The sequence below is a fragment of the Sinohyriopsis cumingii genome, chromosome 2, assembly GCF_028554795.1.
Source record: "Sinohyriopsis cumingii isolate HCF-2022 chromosome 2, ASM2855479v2, whole genome shotgun sequence".
In the NCBI taxonomy this organism is placed as follows: Eukaryota; Metazoa; Mollusca; class Bivalvia; order Unionida; family Unionidae; genus Sinohyriopsis; species Sinohyriopsis cumingii.
Genome location: NC_142962.1, coordinates 165306935 through 165331318, shown reverse-complemented (window position 1 = coordinate 165331318; position 24384 = coordinate 165306935). Strand labels below are relative to the sequence as shown.

General features: G+C 33.9%; 1 protein-coding gene across 1 annotated transcript in view; it reads right to left on the bottom strand.

Moving 5' to 3' along the window:
• LOC149806247 (dual 3',5'-cyclic-AMP and -GMP phosphodiesterase 11-like) overlaps positions 1–24384 on the bottom strand; it is a 365100-nt gene that overhangs the window by 40828 nt on the left and 299888 nt on the right. Inside the window, exons 13-15 of the mRNA XM_089935456.1 lie at positions 22769–22876; positions 11298–11407; positions 3813–3900 (exon numbers count right to left, since the gene is read on the bottom strand). Coding sequence (XP_089791582.1) covers positions 3813–3900; positions 11298–11407; positions 22769–22876 — 306 coding nt within the window. The remainder of the gene's footprint in view (positions 1–3812; positions 3901–11297; positions 11408–22768; positions 22877–24384) is intronic.

Below are 24384 nucleotides of genomic sequence, written 5' to 3'. Positions count from 1 at the left end.
AGAACCCAGGAAAACCTTGGAAAGAACCACCGACCCATGAGAAGCTACTGGAAAGCTTTCTCACATACCCACATTGGCTGAATCTGAGACTCGAACCTGCGCAGACAGAGGTGAGATGGCAGTGATCTGTAACGGAGAGTGCTTTAGACCACTCGGCCACTCGGGCCCCCATAATATAAGGTATAACAGTGTAAGCATCACACTGTGTACACACAGTATGATGTATAACAGTGTAAGTATCACACTGTGTACACAGAGTATAAGGTATAACAATGTCAGTATCACACTGTGTACACATAGTATAATGTATAACAGTGTAAGTGTCACACTGTGTACACAGAGTATATGGTATAACAGTGTCAGCATCACACTGTGTACACACAGTATAATGTATAACAGTGTAAGTATCACACTGTGTACACAGAGTATAAGGTATAACAGTGTAAGCATCACACTGTGTACACATATTATAAGGTATAACAGTGTAAGCATCACACTGTGTACAAAGAGTATAAGGTATAACTTGGTGTAAACATCACACTGTGTACACATATTATAAGGTATAACAGTGTAAGTATCACACTGTGTACATAGAGTATAAGGTATAACTTGGTGTAAGCATCACATTATGTACAGAGAGTATAAGGTATAACTTGGTGTAAGCATCACACTGTGTACACAGAGTATAAGGTATAACTTGGTGTAAGTATAACACTGTGTACACAGAATATAAGGTATAACTTGGTGTAAGCATAACACAGTGTACACAGAATATAAGGCATAACTTGGTGTAATCACCACACTGTGTACACAGAGTATATGGGATAACAGTGTAAGCAGCACACAGTGTACACAAAGTATAAGGTATAACTTAGTTTAAGCATCACACTGTGTACACAGAGTATTTGGTATAACTTAGTGTAAGCATCACACTATGTACACAGAGTATAAGGTATAACTTGGTGTAAGCATAACACAGTGTACACAGAATATAAGGTATAACTTGTGTAAGCATCACACTGTATACACAGAGTATAAGTGATAACTTGTGTAAGCATCACACTATGTACACAGAGTATAAGGGATAACTTAGTGTAAGCATCACACTGTGTACACAGAGTATAAGGGATAACTTAGGGTAAGCATCACACTGTGTACACAGAGTATAAAGATAACTTAGTGTAAGCATCACACTGTGTACACAGAGTATAAGGGATAACTTAGGGTAAGCATCACACTGTTTACACAGATTATAAGGTATAACTTAGTGTAAGCATTGCACTGTGTACACTGAGTATAAGGGATAACTTATTGTATCACACAGTGTGCACAGAGTATTTGGTATAACTTAGTGTAAGCATCACACTGTGTACACAGAGTATAAGGGATAACTTAGTGCAAGCATCACACTGTGTACACAGAGTATAAGGGATAACTTAGTGTAAGCATCACACTGTGCATACAGAGTATAAGGTATAACAGTGTAAGCATCACACTGTGTACACAGAGTATAAGGTATAACTTGGTGTAAGCATCACACTGTGTACACAGAGTATAAGGGATAACTTAGTGTAAGCATCACACTGTGTACACAGAGTATAAGGTATAACAGTGTAAGCATCGCACTGTGTACTCAGAGTATAAGGTATAACTTAGTGTATGCATGACACTGTGTATATTCCAATTTTGTTCTGTTTGTTCAAAAACAAAATGGCAGTGTATGCAATGTATTGTGGGTAAATGACATGCGATTTTATTCATGTCAATAAGGTCAATTTTTTACCTATTCAAGCTGGTAAAAATTACAATCAACAGCTTCATTGTCAAAATACATAATGACAAACTGACTACAATCTGACTTTTAATTGATGAGTTCCAAAGGCCAAGAGTCAGCTCTAGGGCAAAATAGGGTAAAACTCCTTTTAAAAATAAATGAGGACTTTATGGTCTGTGTATAAGTTCTCATTTTCATTAAAAAGAGACAAAATTTATGTTGATGCTTTTGAGACTTCCTAATTAATTCTAATGAACCTCTTGCTGTTCATCATGTACTTTTTCCCTTAATATGACATTGCAATTATTCAAGGGACATCACTCTGCTAACGCAGTGGTCTATTTCACGTCATATTCAAACAGAGGTGAATCATGAAATCATGATTAATCTTAATTATTCACCTTTGCGAAGATGCCTTGTTTTTACAACAATTAATAGCTTTCAAAAAGTCAAAATGTCAATCCAATAAATGATTGATTAATCCATCATTAAGTTTCGACAGCAGCCTAATTTCAGACACTTGTAGCAGCTAAGTTAATTTCAGCCTAACTCTTAGACACTAATTGAGACCCATTTTATTATGAGTCAAAAAAGTTGTATTTAACTGAATACAGGGACTGCTATCTGACAAGAAGAAAATGATGATATACACTGTAAGAGAATTTCTGATTAGTTAATTCCAGAAAATGAGTTGTAGACAACAAAATATAGCTTTTATTTACTTAATTATTTCCAATTCATTAAGGGGGCCCCGAGTGGCCGAGCGGTCTAAAGCGCTCTTTGTTACAGATCACTGCCATCTCACCTCTGTCTGCAGCGGTTCGAGTCTAGGATTCAGCCAATGTGGGTATGTGAGAAAGCTTGCCAGCAGCTTCTCAAGGGTCGGTGGTTCTTTCCGGGGTTTTCCCGGGTTCTTCCTCCACCATTAATACTGGCCGCCATGTATGGCCAATCGTGTGCTGAAAAATGGCACTAAACCCAACAACAACAACAACAACCAATTCATTAAAATATTATTAAATTGTTCTTGACTCTTATATTGGTTATCTAAACCCTACTCACCTCTGAAACACACATACATTCACACTTTTGATCCTTTGTAACACACACTCACACATTTGATTCTTTGTAGCACACATACACTCACAATTTTCATCCTTTCAAACACACACATACACACTCAGACTATGATCTTTTGTAACACAAATACTTTCACACTTTTGATCCTTTGTAACACAAATACATTCATACTTTTGATCCTTTGTAACACAAATACATTCAAACTTTTGATCCTTTGTAACACACATACTCACTTTTGAGCCTTTGTATCACAAAAACACATATACACTCACACTTGGAGCATTTGTAACACAGCCTCTCCCTTACTATGTAAAAGTGCATTTAGAACCCTTGAGAACTGGCAGGACTCTTATAATATAATGGGCTATATGGCTATGTCTGCATTACAAAAGGGACTGTAGGGGATGCCTGCATTACAAAAGGGACTGTAGGGGATGCCTGCATTTTAAAAGGGACTGTAGGGGATGCCTACATTTTAAAAGGGACTGTAGGGGATGCCTACATTGTAAAAGAGACTGTAGGGGATGCCTACATTTTTAAAAAGGACTGTAGGGGATGCCTGCATTATAAAAGGGACTGTAGGGGATGCCTACATTTTTAAAGGGACTGTAGGGATGCCTACATTTTTAAAGGGACTGTAGGGATGCCTGCATTTTTAAAGGGACTGTAGGGATGCCTACATTATAAAAGAGACTGTAGGGGATGCTTGCATTTTTAAAAGGGACTGTAGTTATCACACTGAGGTACTTTATAATAAGGGGTGACTGTAAATGAAACTCTATAAATATAAATGAAAATTAAAAATCAGTCTCATTAGATCAATCAGCAAGGGAAAGTAAATGTATGATGTGTAACAGTTAAAAGAAAGAGTGACATAAAATGTCTACAAAACATCAAGAAAAATGAGGTGAGAATATAACAAGATAATAAGGGAGATAATTGGAAAGCAACACTTTACCTTACAACTGAGAATCATAATACACTGGTCAAAGTGATGGTGTTCCATTACTGAGGTAGAATATAGCTCTGCTATTGGGGACATAGTCCTGGAAGGAAACAATACAAATCATTTATCTATGCTATTGGGGACATAATCCTGGAAGGAAACAATACAAATAATTTATCCATGCTATTGGGGACATAGTCCTGGAAGGAAACAATACAAATCATTTATCCATATTATTGGGGACATAGTCCTGGAAGGAAACAATACAAATCATTTATCCATGCTATTGGGGACATAGTCCTGGAAGGAAACAATACAAATCATTTATCCATGCTATTGGGGACATAGTCCTGGAAGGAAACAATACAAATCATTTATCCATGCTATTGGGGACATAGTCCTGGAAGGAAACAATACAAATCATTTATCCATGTATAGGCACATCTAATATAAATACCTTGTATGTGTAAAGGCACAGCTAACAAAAATAAATTATACATCATGCAATTAACATTATTTCCAGATTTACAGTAAATTGTTCATAATTAGTATCCTGGAGAGCTATTTTCATTATACCTTAAAATGAAGTACATGGTATAGTACTCACTCATTTTAATGCTGTCCAATGGAGCCATACAGTATACCACCTTAGATTGAGACTAACTTAAAATGAAATACATGATACAGTAATCACTCATTAAAATGCTGTCCAATGGTGCCATACAGTATGCCACCTTAGATTGAGACTAACTTCAAATGAAGTACATGGTACAATACTCACTCATTTTAATGCTGTCCAATGGAGCCATACAGTATATCACCTTAGATTGAGACTAACTTAAAATGAAATACATGATACAGTAATCACTCATTATACTGCTGTCCAATGGTGCTATACAGTATGCCACCTTAGACTGAGACTAACTTAAAATGAAGTACATGATACAGTACTCATACATTTTTATGCTGTCCAATGGAGCCATACAGCATACCACCTTAGATTGAGACTAACTTAAAACAAAGTACATGGTACAGTACTCACTCATTAAAATGCTGTCCAATGGAGCCATACAGTATATCACCTTAGATTGAGACTAACTTAAAATGAAGTACATGGTACAGTACTCACTCATTAAAATGCTGTCCAACGGAGCCATACAGTATATCACCTTAGATTGAGACTAACTTAAAATGAAGTACATGATACAGTACTCACTCATTATAATGCTGTCCAATGGAGCCATACAGTATACCACCTTAGATTGAGACTAACTTCAAATGAAGTACATGGTACAATACTCACTCATTTTAATGCTGTCCAATGGAGCCATACAGTATATCACCTTAGATTGAGACTAACTTAAAATGAAGTTCATGGTACAGTACTCACTCATTAAAATGCTGTCCAATGGAGCCATACAGTATATCACCTTAGATTGAGACTAACTTAAAATGAAGTACATGATACAGTACTCACTCATTATAATGCTGTCCAATGGAGCCATACAGTATACCACCTTAGATTGAGACTAACTTCAAATGAAGTACATGGTACAATACTCACTCATTTTAATGCTGTCCAATGGAGCCATACAGTATATCACCTTAGATTGAGACTAACTTAAAATGAAATACATGATACAGTAATCACTCATTATACTGCTGTCCAATGGTGCCATACAGTATGCCACCTTAGACTGAGACTAACTTAAAATGAAGTACATGATACAGTACTCATACATTTTTATGCTGTCCAATGGAGCCATACAGCATACCACCTTAGATTGAGACTAACTTAAAACAAAGTACATGGTACAGTACTCACTCATTAAAATGCTGTCCAATGGAGCCATACAGCATATCACCTTAGATTGAGACTAACTTAAAATGAAGTACATGGTACAGTACTCACTCATTAAAATGCTGTCCAATGGAGCCATACAGTATACCACCTTAGATTGAGACTAACTTAAAATGAAGTACATGATACAGTACTCACTCATTATAATGCTGTCCAATGGAGCCATACAGTATACCACCTTAGATTGAGACTAACTTCAAATGAAGTACATGGTACAATACTTACTCATTATAATGCTGTCCAATGGTGCCATACAGTATACCACCTTAGATTGAGACTAACTAAAAATGAAGCACATGATACAGTACTCACTCATTATAATGCTGTCCAATGGAGCCATACAGTATATCACCTTAGATTGAGACTAACTTAAAATGAAGTACATGGTACAGTACTCACTCATTAAAATGCTGTCCAATGGTGCCATACAGTATATCACCTTAGATTGAGACTAACTTAAAACAAAGTACATGATACAGTACTCACTCATTATAATGCTGTCCAATGGAGCCATACAGTATACCACCTTAGATTGAGACTAACTTAAAATGAAGTACATGGTACAGTACTCACTCATTAAAATGCTGTCCAATGGAGCCATACAGCATATCACCTTAGATTGAGACTAACTTAAAATGAAGTACATGGTACAGTACTCACTCATTAAAATGCTGTCCAATGGAGCCATACAGCATATCACCTTAGATTGAGACTAACTTAAAATGAAGTACATGGTACAGTACTCACTCATTATAATGCTGTCCAATGGAGCCATACAGTATATCACCTTAGATTGAGACTAACTTAAAATGAAGTACATGATACAGTACTCACTCATTATAATGCTGTCCAATGGAGCCATACAGTATATCACCTTAGATTAAGACTAACTTAAAATGAAGTACATGATACAAGATCCTACTTGTTTTTTGGAAGAAGTATGGAGTTGATATCACATATCCTGCTACTCTGTAAATTTGTTTAATAAATTTATATAAGAAACCCACAGCTAAACCAACTGTAAAAAGGAGTTTTAATTTTTTTATATACAGCAGGCTTCAATCAACTCATGTGGCTGTTGTCAAACAAGATCTCACCTTTCTCTCCCTGATCTGCATAACGATTTGTCTGATCTAATGTTGTCGTAGTATTCATGGTGTTGTCATGGTATTCATGGTATGTTGTCATGGTATTCATGATGTTATCAAGGTATTCATGGCATGTTGTCATGGTATTCATGGTATGTTGTCATGGTATTCATGGCATGTTGTCATGGTATTCATGGTGTTGTCATGTTATTCATGGCATGTTTTCATGGTATTCATGGTCTTGTCATGGCATGATTTGTCTGATCTAATATCTAATGTTGTCATGGTATTCATGGTATGTTGTCATGATATTCATGGTATTGTCATGGTATGATTTGTCTGATCTAATATCTAATGTTGTCATAGCCTATAGGCATGGTATTCACCATTTAATTTTTAAATACTGCTGTGCAGCATCTGTTTTGTCCAGCCAACATGTATACGAGACTCATAATGTTATGTATATTTAGTTGATATAGTGTGCTCAACATTTGTCCATGACTGAGGGTAGACTTGCGGCCTACCTGACTTTTGTCATTTTTTAAAGATGTTTACTTCTGGTTTGGTGCAAGGCCTAATCTTATTCATGAACTTAAAATGTGTGTTTGTATTTTTGTTTTTTAACATAGCCTTAACAATTTTAATCATATCGCTATGATGTCTGCAGTGTTGCAGTTTATAGTAATGTCTAGCACAGGGGCATCATTTTGCATCATGTCCTACCCAGCCACATCATCCTGGCACCAGGCTGACTAGTTCTAACACTAACCTCTTAATACTGAGTGCAAAGTGAGGTAGCTGCTAGTACTATTTCTATAAGTCTTTATATTTGACTAGAGTTTGAACCCATGACCTCCCACATCCAATGCAGACACTCTAACCACTTAGGCCACCAAAGAAGTTCCAATCTTAGAATGTTCTAGAAGCAAACTTGTTTACAATTTAGGGAATTTTCCATTTAAAATGACCCACATCCTGGGCATTTTATTGTGTCTTAGGTCAAGTGAAAATGGTATATAAGGTTGTGGTAATCAAATGTTTATTCCCATTTTATGTTTAATATGTGGAGTCATTTATTTATGTGTTTAGATATAATTTAAGAGGAATCATTTAGTTAAACCAGTCAATGGAATTACAAAGTGCTTTATGACCTTTTGGACTAAAATACTACTTTGGGATAATTGTGAATTCATTCAAAGATATTCTGGGATTATATCATTGTGATGCATCAAGACTGTTGGTACATCAAGACATTTAAAGCTATTGGTATAACACATTCAATATTGGAATTTATTCAGAACACTCAATACTTGTGGACTTGTGCTAGAACTTTTAGGATTATTTGGGATTTAATTCACAATACTTTAAGTTCCTATTAATTTTTCACTTTGTAACTTAAAGAAATAAATTATTTATTAATTTTATGAAACCTTTTAGTTTTGCTTCTTTCTTTAACTTAGTTTAAGATATAGAGTAAAAACACAGTCAGTATCATTTTTGGGTTAAAAACTGCCCATTGGTATTTCTAGTAGCAGTGTGCTAGCTCTGATAATCCCATCTACTTCAATGATAATCTCATCTACTTTTTTAGTGATAATATCATCTACTTAATTGACAATCTCCTCTACTGCATTGATAATTTCACTGACTTCATAGGAAATCTCATTTACTTCATTACTATTCTCATCTACTACATTGACAATCTCATCAGCTTTATCATCATCTTCACTTACATCAGTTATTATCTGCTGAATAAAATCATCATCTGAGGTTGAATTATGTTGGGAATCATTACTTTTCCAGGAAGCTCATGTTTTAACCAAGCATTTGTAAAATGTCTTTGCTTAATGCATAGTAAACTATAACGGAATACGTGTTCCTGGGCCCATTGTACCAATGAAATTTGTTCACAACTATTCATATCAAGTTGAAGTACCCAAATGAGCAAATAGTTGCTTACCTGAAAAGTAGCAAATACCATGACAAGCATATGGGGCCAATAACACTGATTTGACTTATGCCATGGCAAATACTATGGGGCCTCTAACATTGACATGACGTATGCCATGAGAAACACTATGGGGCCTCTAACAATGACACGACTTATGCCATGACAAACACTATGGGACCTCTAACACAGACATGACTTATGCCATCACAAACACTATGGGGCCTCTAACACAGACAAGACTTATGCCATCACAAACACTATGGGGCCTCTAACACAGACATGACTTATGCCATCACAAACACCATGGGGCCTCTAACACAGACATGACTTATGCCATCACAAACACTATGGGGCCTCTAACACAGACAAGACTTATGCCATGACAAACACTATGGGACCTCTAACACAGACATCACTTATGCCATCACAAACACTATGGGGCCTCTAACACAGACATGACTTATGCCATCACAAACACTATGGGACCTCTAACACAGACAAGACTTAAGCCATCACAAACACCATGGGGCCTCTAACACAGACATGACTTATGCCATCACAAACACTATGGGGCCTCTAACACTGACATGACTTATGCCATGACAAACACTATGGGACCTCTAACACAGACATGACTTATGCCATCACAAACACTATGGGGCCTCTAACACAGACAAGACTTATGCCATCACAAACACTATGGGGCCTTTAACATTGACATGACTTATGCTGTGATAAACACTATGGGGCCTCTAACAATGACATGATTTATGCTGTGATAAACACTATGGGGCCTCTAACAATGACATGATTTATGCTGTGATAAACACTATGGGGCCTCTAACAATGACATGATTTATGCTGTGATAAACACTATGGGGCCTCTAACAATGATATGACTTATGCCATGTCTATCATTTTAAGGGTTCAACACTTAACACTCAAAACAATAAACAAACAAATTTTGAAATAATTACCTCCAGAATACTGATCAGTTCCATTCTGTACATCTAATAATGGGACAATTACTCCCAGAATACTGATAAGTTAAATAATGTACATTTAATATTGGGACAATTACATATGCTTCCAGAATACTGATCAGTCACATACTGTACATCTAATACTGGGACAATTACATGTACCTCCAGAATACTGATCAGTCACTTACTGTACATCTAATACTGGGACAATTACATTTACTTCCAGAATACTGATCAGTTACACATTTTACATCTAATACTGGGACATTTACATGTACCTCCAGAATACTGATCAGTCACTTACTGTACATCTAATACTGGGACAATTACATTTACTTCCAGAATACTGATCAGTTACACATTTTACATCTAATACTGAGACAATTACATGTACCTCCAGAATACTGATCGGTTACACATTTTACATCTAATACTGGGACAATTACATTTACTTCCAGAATACTGATCAGTTACACATTTTATATCTAATACTGGGAAAATTACATGTACTTCCAGAATACTTATCAGTCACTTACTGTACATCTAATACTGGGACAATTACATTTACTTCCAGAATACTGATCAGTTACACATTTTACATCTAATACTGGGACAATTACATTTACTTCCAGAATACTGATCAGTTACACATTTTACATCTAATACTGGGACAATTACATTTACTTCCAGAATACTTATCAGTCACTTACTGTACATCTAATACTGGGACAATCACATGTACTTCCAGAATACTGATCAGTTACACATTTTACATCTAATACTGGGACAATCACATGTACTTCCAGAATACTGATCAGTTACACATTTTACATCTAATACTGGGACAATTACATTTACTTCCAGAATACTGATCAGTTACACATTTTACATCTAATACTGGGACAATTACATTTACTTCCAGAATACTTATCAGTCACTTACTGTACATCTAATACTGGGACAATCACATGTACTTCCAGAATACTGATCAGTTACACATTTTACATCTAATACTGGGACAATCACATGTACTTCCAGAATACTTATCAGTCACATACTGTACATCTAATACTGGGACAATTACTTCCAGAATACTGAGCAGTTACACACTGTACATCTAATACTAGCACAATTAAATGTACTTCCTGAATACAATTGAAATCTTTATAATCAACAATTATAATTCAGTATACAATTTAAATAATTCTGATCAACAATTGGATGATTGTATATGACACAAGTACATTTCATTCTTGAATTAAAGGTGTATTTTGCAGTCTTATAGATTTAGCTTCCTCATGAATGTCAAAATATTATTTAAATTCAGAGTTGATTATTTTCAGAATTTATGACTGGATTACATTTTCGTGCATTCATTAACCTCAATTAATTCATTTAATTTGACATCTCTAAAAATGTCACCAACTAAATTCACCTTTTGATTCCAAATGTTTGAATTTATGTCAAAGATGCAGGTAATCGCAATCACAGAGATTGAAATCTGGCACAAGTCAGTTTACAGTTAATTTAATTTGCTCAATTAAAAATGCATTAATTTTGTATATAAAATAGGAAAAATAATGTCAAAGCAACAATTCTGTCAATGTAACCTACTTGATCTGAAATTGGTTATTTGTGCCTCGATGGTCCAGATCATGTGAGAGACAGCCCACCATCAATGCCAATTTTTCGTGATCACCAATGAATTTTCCCAGGCGACTTTTCTGTTAAAGGAAAAGCAAACTAGAGAATATAAGAAAGGTTTCAGACAAAACATCAAATTTGAGTTCATGAATGAAACATAGCAGCCATTTAACATATAAACTTATGCAAAATAGGAATAATTAAAAACTAAAACATCTTAATAATTTCAAATAAAACTTATGATATAGTTTTAAAAAATCCACATATTCTGTTTAGTCTGCCTAGTACTTAGCAAAGTAGAAACTTTAATATTGTGGTTAATTAAGGGTGTGAACATTTGGCAAGATATACAATGGATAGCATATAGATGCCATAAATTGACATGGCAAGATATACAATGGGCAGCATATAGATGCCATAAATTGACATGGCAAGATGGCATGGCAGGATGACACTAAAGATGACAGAACAAAGTGTTTTAGGCTAACATATGATCTATCACACATAAGACAGCTTTATTTAACATATCACTCATGAGACAGCTTTATTTAAGCTATCACACATGAGACAGCTTTATTTAAGCTATCACTCATGAGAAAGTTTTATGTAAGCTATGTCACGAAACAGCTTTATTTAAGCCATCACACATGAGACAGTTTATTTAAGCTATAACTCATGAGACAGTTTTATTTAAGCTATCACTCATGAGAAAGTTTTATTTAAGTTATGTCATGAAACAGGTTTATTTAACCCATCACACATGAAACAGCTTTATTTAAGCCATCACACACGAGACAGCTTTATTTAAGCTATCACTCATGAGACAGCTTTATTTAAGCTATCACTCATGAGAACATTTTATTTATGTAATGAAACAACTTTATTTAAGCCATCACACATGAGACAGCTTTATTTAAGCCATCACACATGAAATGGGTTGAATTAAGCTATCACCTTTGAGACAGCCTTATTTAAGCCATCACACATGAAATGGGTTGAATTAAGCTATCACTTTTGAGACAGCTTTATTTAAGCCATTACTTATGAGACAGCTTTATTTAAGCTATCACTTATGAGACAGACTGAATTAAGCAATCACACATTAGACAGCATGACTTACTCTATCACTCATGAGACTACTTTAGTTAACCTAACACTCATGAGACAGGACGATTTCCTGTATTGTTAGAAATGTACAGAAGATAAATATGACCTGCAATGTATATGAACTCTAATGGGAAAAATTTGTCAAGTACTAATAACAAGCTAAATGCATCATTAACTAAATTCATATTAAATTACCCTTGAAATACTAACAACAACCAGATCTGTTAGTAAAAACAATTATGTGGGAATACCTTAAAAAATACTAATAACAAAACCAAATGCTCAAGGAGTACCTCCAAAAGTACTAATAACAAAACCAAATGCTCAAGGAGCACCTCCAAAAGTACTAATAACAAAACCAAATGCTCAAGGAATACCTCCAAAAGTACTAATAATAAACTAGATCTGTCAGTTACCAAATACTCATGCTAAAAACACCTTGATCTGCTAGTAACCAAATGCTTATAGAATACACCTAAAAGATATGAAGTGTAAACAAAAATGTCAAAATAGGGAAATAACTCTAAACATAACAATCTGACAAAACCAACTCATATATGACAGAAACTCTTGTCAAGATACAATGCATACCAATTTCCATCAAGATACAATGTATACCAATTTTCATCCAGATACAATGAATACCAATTTTCATCCAGATACAATGTATACCAATTTTCATCTAGATACAATGTATACCAATCTTCATCTAGATACAATGTATACCAATTTCCATTTAGATACAATGTATACCAAGTTTCATCAAAATACAAATACCAATTTTCATCTAGATACAATGTATACCAATTTCCATCTAGATACAATGAATACCAAGTTTCATCAAGATACAATGCATACCAAGTTTTATCAAAATACAATGAATACCAAGTTTCATCAAGATACAATGCATGCCAAGTTTCATGCAGATACAATGTATACCAATTTTCATCTAGATACAATGTATGCCAATTTCCATCTAGATACAATGAATACCAAGTTTTTTCAAAATACAATGAATACCAAGTTTTATCAAAATACAATGAATACCAAGTTTCATCAAGATACAATGCATACCAAGTTTTATCAAAATAAAATGCATACCAAGTTTTATCAAAATACAATGAATACCAATTTTTATCTAGATACAATGTTTACCAATTTTCATCTAGATACAATGCATACCAATTTTCATCTAGATACAATGTTTACCAATTTTCATCTAGATACAATGAATACCAATTTTCATCTAGATACAATGTATACCAATTTTCATCTAGATACAATGTATACCAATTTCCATCTAGATACAATGAATACCAAGTTTCATCAAGATACAATGCATACCAAGTTTTATCAAAATACAATGAATACCAAGTTTCATCAAGATACAATGCATGCCAAGTTTCATCCAGATACAATGTATACCAATTTTCATCTAGATACAATGTATACCAATTTCCATCTAGATACAATGAATACCAAGTTTCATCTAGATACAATGTTTACCAATTTTCATCTAGATACAATGTATACCAATTTCCATCTAGATACGATGCATACCAAGTTTCATCAAGATACAATGCATACCAAGTTTTATCAAAATACAATGAATACCAAGTTTCATCAAGATACAATGCATGCCAAGTTTCATCCAGATACAATGTATACCAATTTTCATCTAGATACAATGTATACCAATTTCCATCTAGATACAATGAATACCAAGTTTCATCTAGATATAATGTTTACCAATTTTCATCTAGATACAATGTATACCAATTTTCATCTAGATACAATGTATACCAATTTCCATCTAGATACAATGAATACCAAGTTTCATCAAGATACAATGCATACCAAGTTTTATCAAAATACAATGAATACCAAGTTTCATCAAGATACAATGCATGCCAAGTTTCATGCAGATACAATGTATACCAATTTTCATCTAGATACAATGTATACCAATTTCCATCTAGATACAATGAATACCAAGTTTTATCAAAATACAATGAATACCAAGTTTTATCAAAATACAATGAATACCAAGTTTCATCAAGATACAATGCATACCAAGTTTTATCAAAATAAAATGCATACCAAGTTTTATCAAAATACAACGAATACCAATTTTTATCTAGATACAATGTTTACCAATTTTCATCTAGATACAATGTTTACCAATTTTCATCTAGATACAATGAATACCAATTTTCATCTAGATACAATGTATACCAATTTTCATCTAGATACAATGTATACCAATTTCCATCTAGATACAATGAATACCAAGTTTCATCAAGATACAATGCATACCAAGTTTTATCAAAATACAATGAATACCAAGTTTCATCAAGATACAATGCATGCCAAGTTTCATCCAGATACAATGTATACCAATTTTCATCTAGATACAATGTATACCAATTTCCATCTAGATACAATGAATACCAAGTTTCATCTAGATACAATGTTTACCAATTTTCATCTAGATACAATGTATACCAATTTCCATCTAGATACAATGCATACCAAGTTTCATCAACATACAATGCATACCAAGTTTTATCAAAATACAATGAATACCAAGTTTCATCAAGATACAATGCATGCCAAGTTTCATCCAGATACAATGTATACCAATTTTCATCTAGATACAATGTATACCAATTTCCATCTAGATACAATGAATACCAAGTTTCATCTAGATATAATGTTTACCAATTTTCATCTAGATACAATGTATACCAATTTTCATCTAGATACAATGTATACCAATTTCCATCTAGATACAATGAATACCAAGTTTCATCAAGATACAATGCATACCAAGTTTTATCAAAATACAATGAATACCAAGTTTCATCAAGATACAATGCATGCCAAGTTTCATGCAGATACAATGTATACCAATTTTCATCTAGATACAATGTATACCAATTTCCATCTAGATACAATGAATACCAAGTTTTATCAAAATACAATGAATACCAAGTTTTATCAAAATACAATGAATACCAAGTTTCATCAAGATACAATGCATACCAAGTTTTATCAAAATAAAATGCATACCAAGTTTTATCAAAATACAATGAATACCAATTTTTATCTAGATACAATGTTTACCAATTTTCATCTAGATACAATGTTTACCAATTTTCATCTAGATACAATGAATACCAATTTTCATCTAGATACAATGTATACCAATTTTCATCTAGATACAATGTATACCAATTTCCATCTAGATACAATGAATACCAAGTTTCATCAAGATACAATGCATACCAAGTTTTATCAAAATACAATGAATACCAAGTTTCATCAAGATACAATGCATGCCAAGTTTCATCCAGATACAATGTATACCAATTTTCATCTAGATACAATGTATACCAATTTCCATCTAGATACAATGAATACCAAGTTTCATCTAGATACAATGTTTACCAATTTTCATCTAGATACAATGTATACCAATTTCCATCTAGATACGATGCATACCAAGTTTCATCAAGATACAATGCATACCAAGTTTTATCAAAATACAATGAATACCAAGTTTCATCAAGATACAATGCATGCCAAGTTTCATCCAGATACAATGTATACCAATTTTCATCTAGATACAATGTATACCAGTTTCCATCTAGATACAATGAATACCAAGTTTCATCTAGATATAATGTTTACCAATTTTCATCTAGATACAATGTATACCAATTTTCATCTAGATACAATGTATACCAATTTCCATCTAGATACAATGAATACCAAGTTTCATCAAGATACAATGCATACCAAGTTTTATCAAAATACAATGAATACCAAGTTTCATCAAGATACAATGCATGCCAAGTTTCATGCAGATACAATGTATACCAATTTTCATCTAGATACAATGTATACCAATTTCCATCTAGATACAATGAATACCAAGTTTTATCAAAATACAATGAATACCAAGTTTTATCAAAATACAATGAATACCAAGTTTCATCAAGATACAATGCATACCAAGTTTTATCAAAATAAAATGCATACCAAGTTTTATCAAAATACAACGAATACCAATTTTTATCTAGATACAATGTTTACCAATTTTCATCTAGATACAATGTTTACCAATTTTCATCTAGATACAATGAATACCAATTTTCATCTAGATACAATGTATACCAATTTTCATCTAGATACAATGTATACCAATTTCCATCTAGATACAATGAATACCAAGTTTCATCAAGATACAATGCATACCAAGTTTTATCAAAATACAATGAATACCAAGTTTCATCAAGATACAATGCATGCCAAGTTTCATCCAGATACAATGTATACCAGTTTTCATCTAGATACAATGTATACCAATTTCCATCTAGATACAATGAATACCAAGTTTCATCTAGATACAATGTTTACCAATTTTCATCTAGATACAATGTATACCAATTTCCATCTAGATACAATGCATACCAAGTTTCATCAAGATACAATGCATACCAAGTTTTATCAAAATACAATGAATACCAAGTTTCATCAAGATACAATGCATGCCAAGTTTCATGCAGATACAATGTATACCAATTTTCATCTAGATACAATGTATACCAATTTCCATCTAGATACAATGAATACCAAGTTTTATCAAAATACAATGAATACCAAGTTTTATCAAAATACAATGAATACCAAGTTTCATCAAGATACAATGCATACCAAGTTTTATCAAAATAAAATGCATACCAAGTTTTATCAAAATACAATGAATACCAATTTTTATCTAGATACAATGTTTACCAATTTTCATCTAGATACAATGTTTACCAATTTTCATCTAGATACAATGAATACCAATTTTCATCTAGATACAATGTATACCAATTTTCATCTAGATACAATGTATACCAATTTCCATCTAGATACAATGAATACCAAGTTTCATCAAGATACAATGCATACCAAGTTTTATCAAAATACAATGAATACCAAGTTTCATCAAGATACAATGCATGCCAAGTTTCATCCAGATACAATGTATACCAATTTTCATCTAGATACAATGTATACCAATTTCCATCTAGATACAATGAATACCAAGTTTCATCTAGATATAATGTTTACCAATTTTCATCTAGATACAATGTATACCAATTTCCATCTAGATACAATGAATACCAAGTTTCATCAAGATACAATGCATACCAAGTTTTATCAAAATACAATGAATACCAAGTTTCATCAAGATACAATGCATGCCAAGTTTCATGCAGATACAATGTATACCAATTTTCATCTAGATACAATGTATACCAATTTCCATCTAGATACAATGAATACCAAGTTTTATCAAAATACAATGAATACCAAGTTTTACCAAAATACAATGAATACCAAGTTTCATCAAGATCCAATGCATACCAAGTTTTATCAAAATACAATGCATACCAAGTTTTATCAAAATACAGTGAATACCAAGTTTCATCCAGATACAATGTATACCAAATTTCATCTAGATACGATGTTTACCAATTTCCATCTAGATACAATGTTTACCAATTTCCATCTAGATACAATGTATACCAATTTTCATCCAGATACAATGAATACCAAGATTCATCAAGATACAATGTATACCAAGTTTCATCAAGATACAATGCATACCAAGTTTCATCTAGATACAATGTATACCAAGTTTCATCAAGATACAATGCATACCAAGTTTCATCAAGATACAATGAATACCAAGATTCATCAAGATACAATGTATACCAAGTTTCATCAAGATACAATGTATACCAAGAGTCATCAAGATACAATGCATACCAAGTTTCATCTAGATACAATGTATACCAAGATTCATCAAGATACAATGCATACCAAGTTTCATTAAGATACAATGTATACCAATTTTCATCTAGATACAATGCATGCCAAGTTTCATTAAGATACAATGAATTTCATGGAAATATCTCAAAGGGTTCATGAGATATTAAAAAAACAAAAGTTTGCCAGACAGACAGATGAACAATCCAACTTAAATATTCCCACAAACTTTGCAGGAGATATAAAAATGGTAATTTACAAAATTCAGCAGAAGGGATCTATTATAAAAGACCATATATCACTGAAGGTCAAAAAAATTAATAAAGTACATGTATATTGTATGTCTTTACAAAATATAAAATTTATTACACATGTATATTGTAAGTCTTCACAAAACATAAAATTTATTACACACGTATATTGTATGTCTTCACAAAACATAAATTTATTACACATGTATATTGTATGTCTTGACAAAACATAACATTTATTACACATGTATATTGTATGTCTTCACAAAACATAAATTTATTACATATGTATATTGTATGTCTTCACAAAACATAAATTTATTACACATGTATATTGTATGTCTTCACAAAACATAACATTTATTACACATGTATATTGTATGTCTTCACAAAACATACAATTTATTACACATGTATATTGTATGTCTTCACAAAACAAATTTATTACACATGTATATTGTATGTCTTCACAAAACATAACATTTATTACACATGTATATTGTATGTCTTCACAAAGTAAACAAGTTCTTACACATATATTGTGTCTTCACTAAATATTAAATGTTACATGTATATTGTGTCTCCACAAATTATAAAATTTATTACACATGTACATTGTATGTCTTCACAAAATAAAAAATGTATTACATGTATATTGTATGTCTTCAAAAAACAAAATTTATTACACATGTATATTGTATGTCTTCACAAAATATAAATTTTAGTACAGATGTATATTTTATGTCTTCACAAAGTAAAAAGGTTATTATGCATGTATATTGTATGTCTTCACAATACATACAATTCATTACACATGTATATTTTGTCTTCACGAGAATTAAAATTTAGTACACTTGTATATTGTATGTCTTCACAAAGTAAAAAATGTTATTACACATATATTGTCTTCACAAAATATAAAATTTATTACACATGTATATTTTATGTCTCCATAAAATATAAAAATTGTTGCACACATATATTGTATGCCTTCACAAAATAAAAATTTTATTATTCATGTATATTTTATGTCTTCACCAAATATAAAAGTTATTATACATGTATATTACATGTCCTCACTAAAAACAAAGGTTATAAAATAAAACACGGACATCTTAATTCAGACATTAATATTATGTGTACTACATGATGAAATAAAGAACTTTTATAAAATCATAACAGAACAGTAGACACTTCAGACATGTCTGAAGCAGTACAGAACAGAAGACACTTCAAACATGTATGAAGCAGTACAGAACAGAAGACACTTCAGACATGTATGAAGCAGTACAGAATAGTAGACACTTCAGACATGTCTGAAGCAGTACAGGACAGAAGACACTTCAGACATGTAAGAAGCAGTACAGAACAGAAGACACTTCAGACATGTATGAAGCAAGCAGTACAGAACAGAAGACACTTCAGGCATGTATGAAGCAGTACAGAACAGTAGACACTTCAGACATGTATGAAGCAGTACAGAACAGAAGACACTTCAGACATGTATGAAGCAGTACAGAACAGTAGACACTTCAGACATGTATGAAGCAGTACAGAACAGTAGACACTTCAGACATGTATGAAGCAAGCAGCACAGAACAGTAGACACTTCAGACATGTATGAAGCAGTACAGAAAAGAAGACACTTCAGACATGTATGAAGCAGTACAGAACAGTAGACACTTCAGACATGTATGAAGCAGTACAGAACAGAAGACACTTCAGACATGTATGAAGCAGTACAGAATAGAAGACACTTCAGACATGTATGAAGCAGTACAGAACAGTAGACACTTTAGACATGTATGAAGCAGTACAGAACAGTAGACACTTCAGACATGTATGAAACAGTACAGTACAGAACAGTAGACACTTCAGACATGTATGAAGCAGTACAGAACAGTAGACACTTCAGACATGTATGAAGCAGTACAGAACAGTAGACACTTCAGATATGCATGAAGCAGTACAGAACAGAAGACACTTCAGACATGTATGAAGCAGTACAGAACAGTAGACACTTCAGACATGTATAAAGCAGTACAGAACAGAAGACACTTCAGACATGTATGAAGCAGTACAGAACAGAAGACACTTCAGACATGTATGAAGCAGTACAGAACAGTAGACACTTCAGACATGTATGAAGCAAGCAGTACAGAACAGAAGACACTTCAGACATGTATGAAGCAGTACAGAACAGTAGACACTTCATACATGTATGAAGCAGTACAGTACAGTAGACACTTCAGACATGTATGAAGCAGTACAGTAGAAACTTCAGATATGTATGAAGCAGTACAGAACAGTAGACACTTCAGACATGTATGAAGCAGTACAGAACAGTAGACACTTCAGACATGTATGAAGCAGTACAGAACAGAAGACACTTCAGACATGTATGAAGCAGTACAGAACAGAAGACACTTCAGACATGTATGAAGCAGTACAGAACAGAAGACACTTCAGACATGCATGAAGCAGTACAGAACAGAAGACACTTCAGACATGTATGAAGCAGTACAGAACAGTAGACACTTCAGACATGTATAAGCAGTACAGAACAGAAGACACTTCAGACATGTATGAAGCAGTACAGAACAGAAGACACTTCAGACATGTATGAAGCAGTACAGAACAGTAGACACTTTAGACATGTATGAAGCAGTACAGAACAGTAGACACTTCAGACATGTATGAAACAATACAGTACAGAACAGTAGACACTTCAGACATGTATGAAGCAGTACAGAACAGAAGACACTTCAGACATGTATGAAGCAGTACAGAACAGAAGACACTTCAGACATGTATGAAGCAGTACAGAACAGTAGACACTTTAGACATGTATGAAGCAGTACAGAACAGTAGACACTTCAGACATGTATGAAACAATACAGTACAGAACAGTAGACACTTCAGACATGTATGAAGCAGTACAGAACAGAAGACACTTCAGACATGTATGAAGCAGTACAGAACAGAAGACACTTCAGACATGTATGAAGCAGTACAGAACAGTAGACACTTTAGACATGTATGAAGCAGTACAGAACAGTAGACACTTCAGACATGTATGAAACAGTACAGTACAGAACAGTAGACACTTCAGACATGTATGAAGCAGTACAGAACAGAAGACACTTCAGACACTTCAGACATGTATGAAGCAGTACAGAACAGAAGACACTTCAGACATGTATGAAGCAGTACAGAACAGAAGACACTTCAGACATGTATGAAGCAGTACAGAACAGTAGACACTTCAGACATGTATGAAACAGTACAGTACAGTAGACACTTCAGATATGTATGAAGCAGTACAGAACAGTAGACACTTCAGACATGTATGAAGCAGCACAGAACAGTAGACACTTCAGACATGCATAAAGCAGTACAGAACAGAAGACACTTCAGACATGTATGAAGCAGTACAGAACAGTAGACACTTCAGACATGTATGAAGCAGTACAGAACAGAAGACACTTCAGACATGTATGAAGCAGTACAGAACAGTAGACACTTCAGACATGTATGAAGCAGTACAGTACAGTAGACACTTCATACATGTATGAAGCAGTACAGTACAGAAGACACTTCAGACATGTATGAAGCAGTACAGAACAGTAGACACTTCAGACATATATGAAGCAGTACAGTAGACACTTCAGATATGTATGAAGCAGTACAGTAGACACTTCAGACATATATGAAGCAGTACAGTAGACACTTCAGACATGTATGAAGCAGTACAGAACAGAAGACACTTCAGACATGTATGAAGCAGTACAGAACAGTAGACACTTCATACATGTATGAAGCAGTACAGTACAGTAGACACTTCAGACATGTATGAAGCAGTACAGTAGACACTTCAGATATGTATGAAGCAGTACAGAACAGTAGACACTTCAGACATGTATGAAGCAGTACAGAACAGTAGACACTTCAGACATGTATGAAGCAGTACAGAACAAAAGACACTTCAGACATGTATGAAGCAGTACAGAACAGTAGACACTTCAGACATATATGAAGCAGTACAGTAGACACTTCAGATATGTATGAAGCAGTACAGAAGACACTTCAGACATGTATGAAGCAGCACAGAACAGTAGACACTTCAGACATGTATGAAGCAATACAGTACAGTAGACACTTCAGATATGTATGAAGCAGTTCAGACATGTACGAATCAGTGGTGTGAATATAGGTTAATATAATGATATGAAATCATATGATAGCTGATGTGTGTACCTGCAGCATCCAAAACATGGTCTGTGCTACATTGAAGGCATGCCTCCAGTTGTGATAGGTAACTTGTCTGTAATTCTTCTTTGTACATAACACCCACCGACACAGGGTCTGGATGAGAAAATACACATTTTAAACATTTACAATAATTGTACTCAGAGATTTGGAATGGTTTCAGTTATTATAATTTTAATTTATAGAAAATTATGTGCAGCATATCTCAAGATATCAATATATTAAGTATATATAGTGACACTTTCTAAAGTGGTCTCTTTGCAACCATCAAGCTTCCTATGTAAACAGGTCAAATGCTTTAGTCCCTGTAAACTCTCTATTGCGGACAGGTCACATGATTTGGTCCCCATATAGCCTCTACTGCAGACAGGTCACATGATTTGGTCCCCATATAGCCTCTACTGCAGACAGGTCACATGATCTGGTCCCCAAATAGCCTCTTTAGCAGAGAGACCATATGTTTTAGTCACCATAAGGCCCATTTTATACAATGAATCCACTTCTTTATGTTGATTACTTCTATAAAATGGACAAAATGGTTGCCAGAAGAGTGGCAAGTTTAAACAGTTATGTCACAGAGAATGCAGGATGAAAAATAACAATTCTATGCTTAAATAAGTATGTAAGGTCAAAAAGAAAATGAAAAGAACTGATTGTTCAATTTCCTGAAGCAAGGGGACTGCTTATTAAATGGCCTGAAGCAAGTGGACTGCTTATTAAATGGCCTGAAGCAAAGGGACTGCTTATTAAATGGCCTGAAGCTAGAAAACTGCTTATTAAATGGCCTGAAGCTAGAAAACTGCTTATTAAATGGCCTGAAGCTAGAAAACTGCTTATTAAATGGCCTGAAGCTAGGGGACTGCTTATTATATGGCCTGAAGATAGGTGACTGCTTGTTAATTGGCCTGAAGCAAATGGATTGGCAGTTAGAGCACTGGCATGCTAAGCTTTTTACTTGAAATTAGATATAGCAAAAACATTGAACGGCCTGATCTGCCTAAACACAGCATGATGGCAGTATCAGCTGTATGCATTAAATCAGATGTAACCCATTAACACCATCATCTGCCCAAACACAACATGATGGCACTCTCAGCTGTATGCATTAAATCAGATGTAACCCATTAACACCATCATCTGCCAGAACACAACATGATGGCACTCTCAGCTGTATGCATTAAATCAGATGTAACCCATTAACACCATCATCTGCCCAAACACAACATGATGGCACTCTCAGCTGTATGCATTAAATCAGATGTAAACAATTAACATCATGATCTGCCCAAACACAACATGATGGCACTCTCAGCTGTATGCATTAAATCAAATGTAACTCATTAACACCATGATCTGCCCAAACACAGCATGATGGCAGTATCAGCTGTATGCATTAAATCAGATGTAACCCATGAACACCACCATCTGCCAGAACACAGCATTATGGCAGTATCAGCTGTATGCATTAAATCAGATGTAACCCATTAACACCATCATCTGCCCAAACACAGCATGATGGCAGTATCAGCTGTATGCATTAAATCAGATGTAACCCATTAACACCATCATCTGCCCAAACACAGCATGATGGCACTCTCAGCTGT